Raw genomic sequence first — 13,116 nt, 5'->3', positions numbered from 1 at the left:
CAAAGCAGCCACAGGAATGGCCACTAGCAGCCCTTTATTAGCTGTGTACAACCTTTTGTCCTTGAGGCCAACTCTGGACAAATAAAAATGCTTTTAAAAACTCATTTCTTGTAAAAATTCGTAAAGTGAAACATCTGTAGTTCTGTTTGGACATTGTAACATTTTCTATATAGTTTTGTTTTTTTTTTTTTTTGTCGGTCATGGGGCTTGAACTCTGGGCCTGGGCGTTGTCCCTCAGCTCTTCAACTCAAGGCAAGCGTTCTACCACTTGAGCTACAGCGCCACTTCCTGTAACATTTTCTTACCCTAGTGGTTTCTTCTTTTTAAATCTGGTTACAATTTCACACACTATACAATAATAGGTGCTTCTACTATAATTGTGTTCTGAACAAATAGAATTAAGAAAGATCCTTTTACATAGTTATGTGTAGAAGAGGTTAAGTACTTGGAGGGATCCCTACTTTATAACAACACACTTCCATGAGAACTAGTTTGATCCTATCAACAGCCACCCAAGATTGAGTATGGAAGCATCTCCTCCATCATCTGAGCCTTAAAATAACTGCAGCCCTGGACCATGGCTTGAGAAGAACCTTAGGAGAGCCCTTCGTCCCTTTGAGAACCTTAACTCCATTTTTGCCTTTTGACAGATTTATGACTGCCTCCAGGAATTTAAAGAAAAGAAACTAGCTCCTGCCACACCCTATGCCCAGAAGTTATCTCATGAGGTAAGTGATTTTACTCCACAGACTGGTGGATCTTTCACTAATTCCTTATTATCTCTCCTGACTATTTAAATGACTGGAAACTCTGTTGGAAGATTTGATGATTATGTATCATCCCTCTTCCCCGCTTTTTTTTGTAGTACTGGAGATGGAACCCAAAGCCTTGTGCATGTTAGACAGTGCTCTACCACTAAGGTACATCCCCAGCCCAATTATGTGTCTCAGTAAAGGAGGAAAACTTATCTGGCTATAATCCAAAATTAAAATAGTTCCCTAAACACACATACATTTTTTGCATATTCCCACTTTTCTCTACTTTGGGCTCAATTGACCCTATGTAGGCAAGAGAATGTTATAGTAATTTTTCTTTCATTTAGATATCTAGCCTGGACTCTATATTAGTGTCAAACTACCTCTCTACCTCAATCTATTTGAATGTTTAATCAATATCCCAATCCCAGCTACTGTTGCCTCTCCAATCTGCATCTCTTGAAGCCATTTATATCTCATTTCATAACATCTCTATTCATGCAGTGCCCAAAGGGGTCACCTTTGACTCTTTCTTTGATACCTCACACCCAGTTTGATGGCAAATCCTGTCAGCTCTATTTTCAAATGCATCCAGAATCTCACCTCCCCTATCATCTCATACTCAGGTCATTGCAATATAGCCTCCTACTTGGCCTCCTGGTTCTACCCTTGTCTCTTCTAGTCTATTTGCAACAAAGCAGCCAGAGATCCTCCTAAAAACAAGTCAAATTATGTTGCTTCTCTACTCAAATCCTTCTGATGACTTCCCACCTCTGAGAAAACACTGAAGTTCTTATATAGGCAAACATGGCGGCTACTTGTTCTGCCTACTTGCTCTGCTGCAGCCACATTGGTCCCTTGTGGTGGTTTGAATTCACAGACAATCTCCTGCTGCAGGCCCTTTGTGTTTGCCACTCCGTGTCAGCTATGCTCTTGCTCATGTATGCATATGATTTATTCCACTCAAAGGTCATGTCCTCAGTGAAGCTTTCCTTGGTGACCCATCTAAAATTGCATTTCTGGGGCTGGGAATGAGGCTCGTGCCTAGCTTGCATGAAGCCCTGGGTTTGATTCCTAGTACCACATGAACAGTAAAGGCTGGAAACAGCATTGTGGCTCAAAGTGGTAAAGTGCTAACCTTGAGCAAAAGAAGCCTAGGGACAGTGCCCAGGCCCTGAGTTCAAGCCCCAGACCCGTAAAAGTTAAAAACAAATAACTAAATTTGCATTTTTCTCCTGGTACATCCTAGCCAACTTCACTGGTTTAATTTTCTTTCTAATCCTTTGAATACCAAACAAAATTGTTCATTTACATATTTTAATCTTTCTTTGTTTCCTCTCTGGAATGTAAACTGAATGCCAATTTTTGTCTCTTTACTGCTATTTCTGAACCACCTAACATTTTTGTGTACCCAGAACACAAAAAGTGTTCAGTAGGGCTGGAAATGTGACCTAGTGGTAGACTGCTTGCTAGCATGCATGAAGCCCTGGGTTCGATTCCTCAGTACCATATAAACAGAAAATGCCAGAAGTGGCACTGTGGCTCAAGAGGTAGAGTGTTAGTCTTGAGCTCCCAGGCCCTGAGTTCAAGCCCCTGGACTGGGAAGAAAAAAGTGTTCAGTAAATATTTGTTTAATTGGATGAATAAATGTGATCTATTTATTATTACCTATATCATGAAAAATTCAAAACAAGAAAGAGGAAAAAACTATACACTTAATTCCAGTAATCAACAATTCAAATCATTCTCACTTGTCCACAGATAAACACACGTGTGTTATTTATTTATTTTTGTATGTTGGTGTGTATGTGTGTGTGTGTGTGTGCATGCATGTGTGTGCGTGTGCGTGTGCGGGTACTGGAGCTTAGACTTTGGACTTCGCCCTCTCAGCTTTTTGGCTCACAGTAGGCATACTCCCACTTGAGCTATACCCCCAGTTCACACATGTGATATTTTATTCAGGTCTAGTCCTAGTGGGGGGGGGTTAAACCTTTGTAAACTGCTTGTTTTCACACATGTAATGATGCTTGACTTCTGAGGATTCATGGGTACACATCTTGAAAGACTTTATATCCTCTGAACACAGGTCTACATTTAAAGCATAGCAAAGAGATCAGGACTTATTCTATCTCTTTTATATTGCAGTAAACATTAATACTGTTATCAAATAATATATCCTGAAATAGAAATTCTTATTCCCATTTTGTATTTGGAGGTAGAGTATCCTGGGTTGTGAATCCCCTTCCCTTTACTTGAAACCCAGTGTTATTTGCTCATAAGAGTTGACTTTAATGAACAGTTACTTCAGTGCCATCAAAGGGAATGAGTCTTGGTTCACATGCTATCAGAAAATTGTGCCAGGGTTGGGCACTGGGGTTTAGATTAACCCTAAGTCTTAGATTCTACTTGCTATCGTAAAGTTTAATGTCATGTTAGCCTGTCTGCTATTTAGCCAGGGTGAGGTTGACTGGGCAAAGAAGATTTTTTTGATTAGCCTATATTGGTTGTCTGAAGGGGTTTCACTGTGATGTTTTCACACATGCATACAATGTGTGACCTTTATCAAATTCACCCTCTCTATCACTTTACCTCATTCCATCTGCCCTTCTATTAAAACAATTTCACAGACTTCATTTGTCCTATTTTTGTATATGCTTATAAAGTACTTTTACCATGTTCACTCACCTTAACTTTGTTTTCCTCCTGTCTACTCACTAGAACAGAACCTGTTTTACATTCCCGTCATTCATTTTTAAGTGTACATTAATTGTACAAAGGGTTTTTACCGTGATATTTCACACATACATACAGAAACAAAGATCTTGAATTAAAATTGTATTATATTTTCTTGTCCATGAATCAGGTTGTGGAGCTGTTATGTGAAGCCCCTCAAAGCCCTGAGATCCAAGAGCTGAGACAAATTCTCCAGGCCCCACACTACAAGGCAAGTTCTTGGTGACATAGACAAGAAATGTTGCCAGGCACTGGTGGCTCATGCCTGTAATCCTAGCTACTCAGGAGGCTGAGATCTGAGGATCACGGTTCAAAGCCAGCCCGGGCAGGAGAGACCGTGAGACTCATATCTCCAATAAACCACCAGAAAACCGGAAGTGGCGCTGTAGCTCAAGTGGTAGAGCCCTCGCCTTGAGCTGAAGAGCTGAGGGACAGCACCCAGGCCCAGAGTTCAAGCCCCACGACCGACAAAAAAAAAAAAATGTCCATCAGGCACTTCTTAGTCAGAGTTGGGAAGAATGAGTATATGTGAGAGAAAATGTGCTTTCTGAACAGATGCTTTATCACTGTACACAGGTGGCCAACAGATTATATTTGAAACCATGGGTTTCCCATGTGACTGGCTCAATGCTATCAACCATGGAGCCAAGTTTACCAAATTTATGGGGAAGCATCTAGAACTTTTCATTGTGCCTAGCTTCCAGCACAAATTCTAGAGGATCATCAGGTCAGTTAAAAGAGAATTGATTTCTATAATTTCTTTCCAACTGGGGAATACTTTGAATTTTAGATCCAGTGTGAAAAGGCATTTGGAATACACAGTGTGACGATTAACTCCTGTGAGGTGCTGTGTGAATGACATTTCATTGCACAGTAGACTTACCAACTACAGAGCCATTTTAAATCTTCCTGCAACCCTACCTATGAAGTACTTCTACCATATTTACCCTCCTTCATACTCTCCATTTCCAAACTCAGAGCTTGGAAGCAAAAGCCCGCCTGAGCTACATAATGAGACCCAGTCACGAAAACAAACAAAATACCAACCAAACCTTCAAACAAACACAAACAACCTCATAGGGGTTAATTCATCAACAAATTAGAACTCTAAGAGAAGGGCTCCATTTGGAAGAGTAGAATTGATAGGCCATGGATCGCTATTGGTTATCAAATGTCCTCAGCAGTATCTGCAAATTAGAGAATTTTCTTTGCGTTCCAATTGAATCCTGTACAGCACTCTCAGGCAGGGCTGTAGACTGATCCTGAGATTGGTAAAAAGGGTCTTGATGTCTTGGATAGTGTTGAGTTACTATTTTCTATGTATATTTCCCATGTGTGACTTTTTCTTCCCTGTTCCCAGGCCTTGCTCAGTGCCCATGACACAGTAGCTCAGAAAGACTTTGAACCCCTTCTTCCCCCACTGCCAGAAAATATCCCAGAGAGTGAGGAGGCAATGAAGATTGTGTGCTTGGTGAAAAACCAACAGCCTCTGGTAAGGAAATAATTTTGTCTTTTATTTTATTTATTTATTTTTTGTTGGTTTTAGGTTTGAATTCAGGACCTGGGCGCTGTCCCTGAGCTTTTTTTTTTTTTTTCTTTTTGCCAGTTCTGGGGCTTAAACGCAGTGCCTGGGAACTGCCTCTGAGCTTCTTTTGCTCGAGCCTAGCAGTTTACTACTTGAGCCAGAGTGCCATTTCCCACTCTTTTTGTTTACTGAGGAATTGAAACTAGGGCTTCATGCATGTTAAGCAAGTACTGTACCACTAAGCCACGTTTCCAGCCCTGTCCCTGAGCTTTTATGCTCAATGCTAGTGCTCTAGCACTTGATCCACAGCTCTACTTCTGGTTTTCTGGTGATTAACTGGAGATAAAAGTTTCACACACTTTGCTGCCTGATCTTCAGATCTCAGCCTTCTGAATAGCTAGAATTACAGGCATGAACCACCAGCACTGGGCTATATTTTGTCTTTTTGTTTAGAATTATACAGGGGCTAATTGTGAGATAAATTTATATCTATTAACTTGTGTGTGTGTGTGTGTGTGTGTGTGTGTGTGTGTGTGTGTGTGTGTGTGTGTGTGTATGCTAGTCCTGCGACTTGAACTCAGGGATTGGCTGATGTCTCTGAACTTTTTGTGCTTAAGGCTAGCATTCTACCATTTGAGCCACAACTCTACTTCCAACTTCCTTGGAGCTTAATTAGAGAGAAGAGTCTCATAGACTTTTCTGCTCTAACAGACTTTTTTTTTTGGGGTCCGGTTGTGGGGCCTGAACTCTGGGCCTGGGCACTGTCCCTCAACTCTTCAGCTCAAGGCTAGCGCTCTACCACTTGAGCCACAGCACCACTTCCAGCTCTTTTTGCTTATGTGGTGCTGAGGAATCGAACCCAGGGCCTCAGGCATGCAAGGCAAGCGCTCTACCACTGAGCCACCTTCCCAGCCCCTCTAACAGACTTTTAACTGCAACTCTCAGATCTCAGGCTCCTGAGTAGCTATACAGGCATGAACCACCTGCACCCTGCTTTGGGCAGTGTTCCTATCTATGGTCACACATAGTGATAATACAGTAATGGTACAGTAAACTATGATTTTGCCTGTGGTTTCAAACCAGTGTATTGTTTAATATTTTTGCTATAGAAACATTTCTGCTTAGTGCTTTTCTTCTTTGAAAAACATGACAAAATTATTGTCTGGGAAATAAGATACATTTTTATTTTATTATTTGGCTTTCTGATATATACATATATTAATTCCAATGTACTTGCCTCATTTCTCTTCCTCCACTAATAGGAAGCTAAGTAAGCCACTGATTTGGTTTTCTAAGAATAGACTTTGTAATTACATTGTAATCATGGGAGCTTGCTTTATCTTTAGAAGAATCTAAATATTTATCCATGTGGTTGTATGGAGACCTCAAAGAGCCAAAGTCAAACCTTTCCTTTTTAATGTTATGTGGACAGACCACAGGGCACTGTGTGGCTTCTCTCTCCTTGGTTGGTATACATATCCCTGTCTGAAAGATCAGATATGTCTTGATTGAGAGAAACCTCCAGAAACATAGTCAGGTGAAAGAAAAACCCCATTGTGTTCTTTCTCCAGGGAGCTACCATCAAACGCCATGAAATGACAGGAGACATCCTGGTGGCCAGGGTCATCCATGGAGGGCTGGTGGAGAGGAGTGGTAAGCTGGAACAACACAGTGCAAGTGTAATCAGAAGATGCTCAGTTGTGTGGTCTTCTTTCCAAAGAACCCCTTCTCTGACCTAGGGCAGGGCTTTTGCTTGATTAAAGCAGTAAAGAAAGTAGGACACATATTCCAGGGAAATTTTGCTCCCTTCCTTCATTTAGACTCTCCCATTTAGACTCTCTCATTCTGGCACCATATTAACTTTCTCTCAACATTCTCATGGCAAGCTACAAGCTAAGTCTTACTGTATTATGTTACAGATGAGGAACCCGAGACTCACAAATCAAGATTCTAGGACCTGATTCTATGTTCCTAGCCTTTTGACCTTTTGGCTTTCCGAAAGGCATAATTCTTCCCCATCTTGAAATGTTGTTTGCTTGCTCTTTCCACCAGTTAAGCAAACTTTCCTCCTTTTACTGCCGTGCTTCTGAAATGAGTGCTTCTATACCTCCACCTCATGTCCTTGCAACTTGCACATAGCCAATAACCCCATAACCCTTTCAGCAAATATTAAGGAATTCCTAATTGCCAAGTGTCTTGGCCTTCCTTCACTGTTAGGTTTATTTTGAGTTCTCAACCCATTGAATGCTGGTGACACCTTCCATGATGTTTTCATCACCCTTCGTTTCTGTTCAAGACACTACTCTGCTTCTCAGGTCACCTCCCCGACACCTCCCATATCTTACTTCTTATTTTTTAAGGCTTCATCATTTTTACATGCGTGAAAATCTGACACATAGTGATTATGCATACTAATGGAGTACAATGTGACAGTTCAGTTCACATATATAATGTATAATGATCAGATCTGGTAAATAAGCATTCCATCACCTTATACATTTATCATTTCTTTGTATTGAGAAATGTTGAGTTCCTCTTTTCTAGGTTTCTAAGTAAAATACAGAAAATTGTTGTACTGTGTTATAGCATATTAAAGCAATTATTTCCTTCTATAGAACTGTATTTTTGTACCTTTTACCAAAACCCACCCTCAAATTCAAGGCTTCATCTATGCCTCAACTTTCTCTACAATTTTGATTTTTAAGAATACTTTCCCACTTTTTCACTTTTACTTATCATTTACTCTCAACTCTGACATCTTAATTTTTAGTGTTGTCTTCTTACCAATGTTGTGGTTTATTTTATATCCTATTAGCTAAAACAAAAATATCACCACTGAGGGCTGGGAAGGTGGCTCAGTGGTAGAGTGCTTGCCTCGCATGCATGAGGCCCTGGGTTCGATTCCTCAGCACCACATAAGCAAAAAGAAAAGCCAGAAGTGGTGCTGTGGCTCAAGTGGTAGAACGCTAGCCTTGAGCTGAAGAGCTGAGGGACAGCGCCCAGGCCCAGAGTTCCGGCCCCACGACCAGACCCCCCCAAAAAAAATATTACCACTGGTATTGGTAAAGAGGTAAATGGAACATTAGTCAATTTCTGTGGTGGTGTAAGTTGAAACATGTTTATGTTAGTGAGTTTGTTAAACATCTATTGGGATAGAGACATCTGTTTTCTTTGGATTCTTTGTCATTTTGTGTTCCTGTTGCCTAGGGCTGCTGTATGCTGGAGACAAACTGGTGGAGGTGAATGGAGTTTCAGTTGAGGGACTGGACCCTGAGCAAGTGATCCACATTCTGGTAACTCTTTTCTCTGTATTTTTCTGATCTGGCCTCAGTGAGATGGTTAGGCTTTGGTATGTGCCTTCTGCAATGGGAAGCTTTCTACTTCTGGTCCCTATTTCTTGTCTGTTGCCATATAGCTTATTGATCATCCTCCTTTATCCCCTAGAAACTCCGGCCCTCCTGGGAAATATCCTCCTCCAAGATTCTCCTCAGGAAAATCTTCTGGACCCCATTCTTATCCCCTTAGAGTTCAATGGAAACAGCCTGATTAGGCAGAATGAGGTTTGGAGGAAAGTCTCAACCTGAGCAAACCAACCTTTGTTCCCCTAATGTTTTTATACAGTCTGATCTGTTTACCATCGTCCTCCAGGAGAGCTTGGAAGGAGAATGAGTGACTGATGGCAATATATAGGAGGAGACATCCTTGCTTGGCCCTATCTCTGGGTTCCTTGGTGGTTAGGGTGAGAGATTTGTAGCCAGGTCCCATGGGCCTTTGGTCCATCTTAAGGTCCATACCCCACCTGAGCCCATTCCTTGAATCACAGTTCAACTATTAGGAGTCATACAACACAACCACACCTATCTTCTCTATGCATACCTCAAGTATGGGATCTGAAATGGATTATATACATTAAGTAGCCCAGTAGTTCTCAAACTTAGTGCATGGCCTCTAGGCTTTTACAATAATGGCTTGGAAACTGACCAAGGTAATGAGTGAACCATAAGGAATCAGTTACAAGCTACTGCTGCAAGATTCTGTGTGGCATGATTCTATGTGGCATTCAGTGTGGTATGCAAAGTCCCTACAAATGGGCTTTACTATAAATCACAGATATACATGCCTCTCCTGGGCCCAAGTAAGAATGGAGTCTTTTTATTCTCTAGAGTTTTGATACCTGTCACAATGAAGTTAACAAGGGGACTCTTACCTTCTGTATCAGGCTAGGAGGTTTTCTTTTGTCCTGTCAGCTCAAGAGGTTTCCCTCTTTTAAAAATTATTATTATTGTTGTTATTGTTATTATTTAAGTAGTTATATGAAGGAGTTTTAATTCAATATATCAATTTATGAGTATAATACGTCTTCATCAGTATTACCCCTTCTTTGCTTTGTTCTCTCCATCTCTCCCAACTCCACCTTATTTCCACCATTAGTTTGAAAGCTTGTCAATTCTTCTAGAAGACTTGTGCCCCCCCATTTTCCCCAAAGACTGGAACACCTGGTGCAGGAAATGCCTTTGGAGTGAGGGGTGAGGAAAGAAGAGAAAGAGGAAGAAGAATCAGAAGATGAGTGACCTGTGGGAAGAAGGCCTTGCTGAGTGAAGCATTTCTGATGTGAAAGCTCCTGGGGAGAAACGATCCTCAGTGTGGATTTTAATAACAAATGACCAGTGCAGACACAGAGTTACATTACTTTCTAATGTCTGTTGCTCAGTGTGGAGTGTGACAGAGTACTATTAAAGTCAACTATTTAGACCTGGACATTCATTTATAACTCTTATCTACCAAATCCCAGTAACTCTGCTAATTCACCCTCCCCCATGATGTCATTTTCTAGGCTATGTCTTGTGGCACAATTATGTTCAAGGTGGTTCCAGTGTCTGACCCTCCTTTGAATAGCCAGAAGATGGTAAGATTTGATTGTGTCCTTCACGCTGTACACATGAATCCCCTAATGATGACAGTGACTAAATGTGATGTGTAATCATCTGATTCTCTATGCTGTTTTGAACATGTGTTTAATACCAATGACCGAAGAGACAAAAACAAGGGAACATACTAAAAGGAGCCATATGGGATACCACCAAGTCAAGAAGCAACATCAAACATGCTGAAAGTTTTAGCACAAACATTTCAGTGCTAGGAGATCCTAGTCTCCCATAAACTTTTCACTCATGGTGGTGAGGGTAGGGAGGAATGATAGAAGCAGTAAGTGGAGGGGTGGGAACAATGGTTTGAAGTCGTGACACCTACAAGCAAATTTCTTCTCTTGGCATCATTATGCATCTGTCCTCAGGTTCACGTTCGTGCCATGATGGATTACTGGCCCCAGGAGGATCCTGACATCCCCTGCATGGATGCTGGATTGCCTTTCCAGAAGGGGGACATCCTCCAGATTGTGGACCAGAATGATGCCCTCTGGTGGCAGGCTCGGAAAATCTCAGATCTTGCTACCTGTGCTGGGTTGATCCCTTCTACCCACCTTCTGAAGAGGTAAGTTTGGGCATCCCGGCAAAAATACATGGACCATCATACTTCTATTAGTGAAGGTAACAGGTTTCTCAGATAGTTGAGGTTAGGAAGACGGAAGGTATTGGTAGGAAAAGGACTTGTTAGGAGTTGAAATCATGGATCAATTACAGTATTCTCCCTGCACAGGTGTGGGGTGTTAGAGTGGAAGACAGTGGCTGAGGTAAGATGAGAGAAGATCACCGATGGTGGGAGAGGAGGTCAAGGTTCTAAGAAACCAGGACAGGTATTTCCAAGATTTACAATCGAGTAGTGTTGAAAGCATGAGAGAAGCCGGGAACAGTAGAGGATGATATTCAAAGTGGCAGCTATTAAGGGAGAGAGAAATGGCAGTGAAGCCCAGGACCCTTTTCCCTCTAGCACAGCGGGGTGCTGGAGCCAGCTGAGACAGGCCTGGCATCCCTTCTCACATCTGTGTTAATTACAGTCAGGGTAGGCCTGAAATTGGTCTAGTGAGAGCATGGGTTCTAAAGATGTCATCAAATCACTGCTTTCTTTTGCCTAGGAAGCAGCGGGAATTCTGGTGGTCTCAACCCAATCAGCCTCATACCTGCCACAAATCCACCCTATGTAAGTATCCATGTGGTGATTCCAAACCCAGCATGAGTACCCAGGGAAGCTACTCCCTGGATTCCTGCCTGAGACAGAACTCTAAATGTCCCCACTGCCCCCTAGTAATCTCAGATATTACACATTCATTCCTCTGGATAGAGAAGAATTTTCAGATTGTGAAAACCTAAAAGTTCTTTGTTGGTGACAGCTTAAGTCATCCTTCCTCAACTTAAAGCCCTTCAGGTGTCTTCCGTTAGTTTCGCACAAGCCTTCAGCTGAGTTCTATTGACTTAGATTAGTTTCACACTGATCAGAGTGATTTGATGAATAAGAATGGGATTGAATTGTTATTTAGTGCATGTAGTTTGAGTGGTAGATAATAATATTCCACTAACAGGAGGAGAGCTGTTAGTAAAGAGGCCCATGGTGTCAAATGCCTGTAAACTCCTTAATAAAGGCTGATGTGACAGTGGGAGACAATGGCTGAGGTAGGATGTGACCCCTTTAGAAATGGCATTCAAGCAGACCCTGAATAGGAGTGAAGGCCAAAGAGACATCAGAAGAGGAGAATAAGCAAACTCACTGGGCTGAGTGAATGCAAAGCCAATAAGCACAACCAGAAGATGAAAGAATGGAGAAAGATTTATTCCCTACAGCAGACAAGAAAAGAATGGGTTATTCTGGTTATACTCCTACAGGATCCCAGTTTTACTCTGGGATTCTGTAGCCCTTCACATAGGAAAGAATTTTATGGGTGGTAGTATGCCCTCCATTATATTCAGTTAGAAAATGCATTAGTGAGCATGCTCAGTTTAAATCATAATTTTAAAAAGATGACATTGGGGCTGGGAAGGTGGCTCAGTAGTAGAGTGCTTGCCATGCACGCATGAGGCCCTGGGTTCCATTCCTCAGCACCACATAAACAGAAGAAGCTGGAAGTGGCACTGTGGCTCAAGTGTTAGAGTGCTAGCCTTGAGCTGAAGAGCTGAGGACAGCGCCCGGGCCCAGAGTTAGGTCCCATGACAAGAAAAGAAAGAAAGGAAGGAAGAAAGAAAGACCGCATTCACTGCATGTTTAGCTCAAGACCATGAGCAATATTTGAAAGGTCAAAATGGTAGACAAGAACCCTGTGGGCATGCTCAGCTTGTATCAATATGATGGTGGACAGGAACACTTCTGGGAAAGTTTCCTTTCTTTTTCTCAAAAACGTATTTAGTTGAAACCAAAAGAAAAATGCCCTGCAAGGCATCTTCTCTTAAGAGCATCTGCTTTACTTAGCTGTTAACAAAAGGGTATTAAAGTAGAAACACCACCAGTGTCACAGACTTGCTCATGGCATCACGTCCTCACCCACCTTAGGATTTCACACTTCTTCAGTGTAAAAGTTTTATTTTTGTGTTGCAGAGATATGACAAAAATCACAGAAACTTTTAAAGAAGGTATTCTTGTCTACTCAGAGTTTTTTTGGAGGGGGGTCCAGTTGTGGGGCCTGAACTCTGGGCCTGGGCACTGTCCATCAGCTCTTCAGTTCAAGGCTAGCCCTCTACCACTTGAGCCACAGAGCCACTTCTGGCTTTTTTCTTTTTGCTTATGTGGTGCTGAGGAATCAAACCCAGGGCCTCGGGCATGCAAGGCAAGGACTCTACCACTGAGCCACCTTCCCAGCCCTCTTCTCAGATTTTTAAAAATTTGTTTTGTTTTGTTTTCTGAGACAATCATGCCATGTAATGTAGGATAACTTTACATTCACGATCCTCCTGCTTTTGTCTCCCAAATGCTGGGATTAAAGACATGTACCCCCATATCTGGCTCCTACATGTGATTTGTTCGGCTTTTTGGAAAGTTCATACTGAAAGTAGTTTGCATCACTTCTTTACTGTCCTCTTACTGACTTTCCTGTTTCTGGGTACCCCTGGAGTGGGACCACAGAATTAAAGGATCACTTTCACAGGGAATGTTTCTTATGGAGCATGATCATTTTGAAAACTACTGGATCAATTCCTTATAATTGTTGTGGATGATGCT

At 41.8% G+C, this 13,116-nt stretch overlaps 1 protein-coding gene across 1 annotated transcript in view; it reads left to right on the top strand.

Annotated features, from left to right (window-relative positions):
• Mpp4 (membrane protein, palmitoylated 4 (MAGUK p55 subfamily member 4)) overlaps positions 1-13,116 on the top strand; it is a 37,578-nt gene that overhangs the window by 2,241 nt on the left and 22,221 nt on the right. The window contains exons 3-10 of the mRNA XM_013037757.1: positions 651-728; positions 3,619-3,699; positions 4,849-4,980; positions 6,585-6,666; positions 8,221-8,306; positions 9,848-9,919; positions 10,307-10,503; positions 11,045-11,109. Of these exons, the coding sequence (XP_012893211.1) occupies positions 651-728; positions 3,619-3,699; positions 4,849-4,980; positions 6,585-6,666; positions 8,221-8,306; positions 9,848-9,919; positions 10,307-10,503; positions 11,045-11,109 (793 nt within the window). The remainder of the gene's footprint in view (positions 1-650; positions 729-3,618; positions 3,700-4,848; positions 4,981-6,584; positions 6,667-8,220; positions 8,307-9,847; positions 9,920-10,306; positions 10,504-11,044; positions 11,110-13,116) is intronic.

This window comes from Dipodomys ordii, unplaced genomic scaffold (genome assembly GCF_000151885.1).
Source record: "Dipodomys ordii isolate 6190 unplaced genomic scaffold, Dord_2.0 Scaffold1, whole genome shotgun sequence".
NCBI lineage: Eukaryota > Metazoa > Chordata > Mammalia > Rodentia > Heteromyidae > Dipodomys > Dipodomys ordii.
The sequence above is the reverse complement of the archived record's forward strand: the minus strand, read 5'-3'. Positions and strand labels throughout refer to the sequence as shown.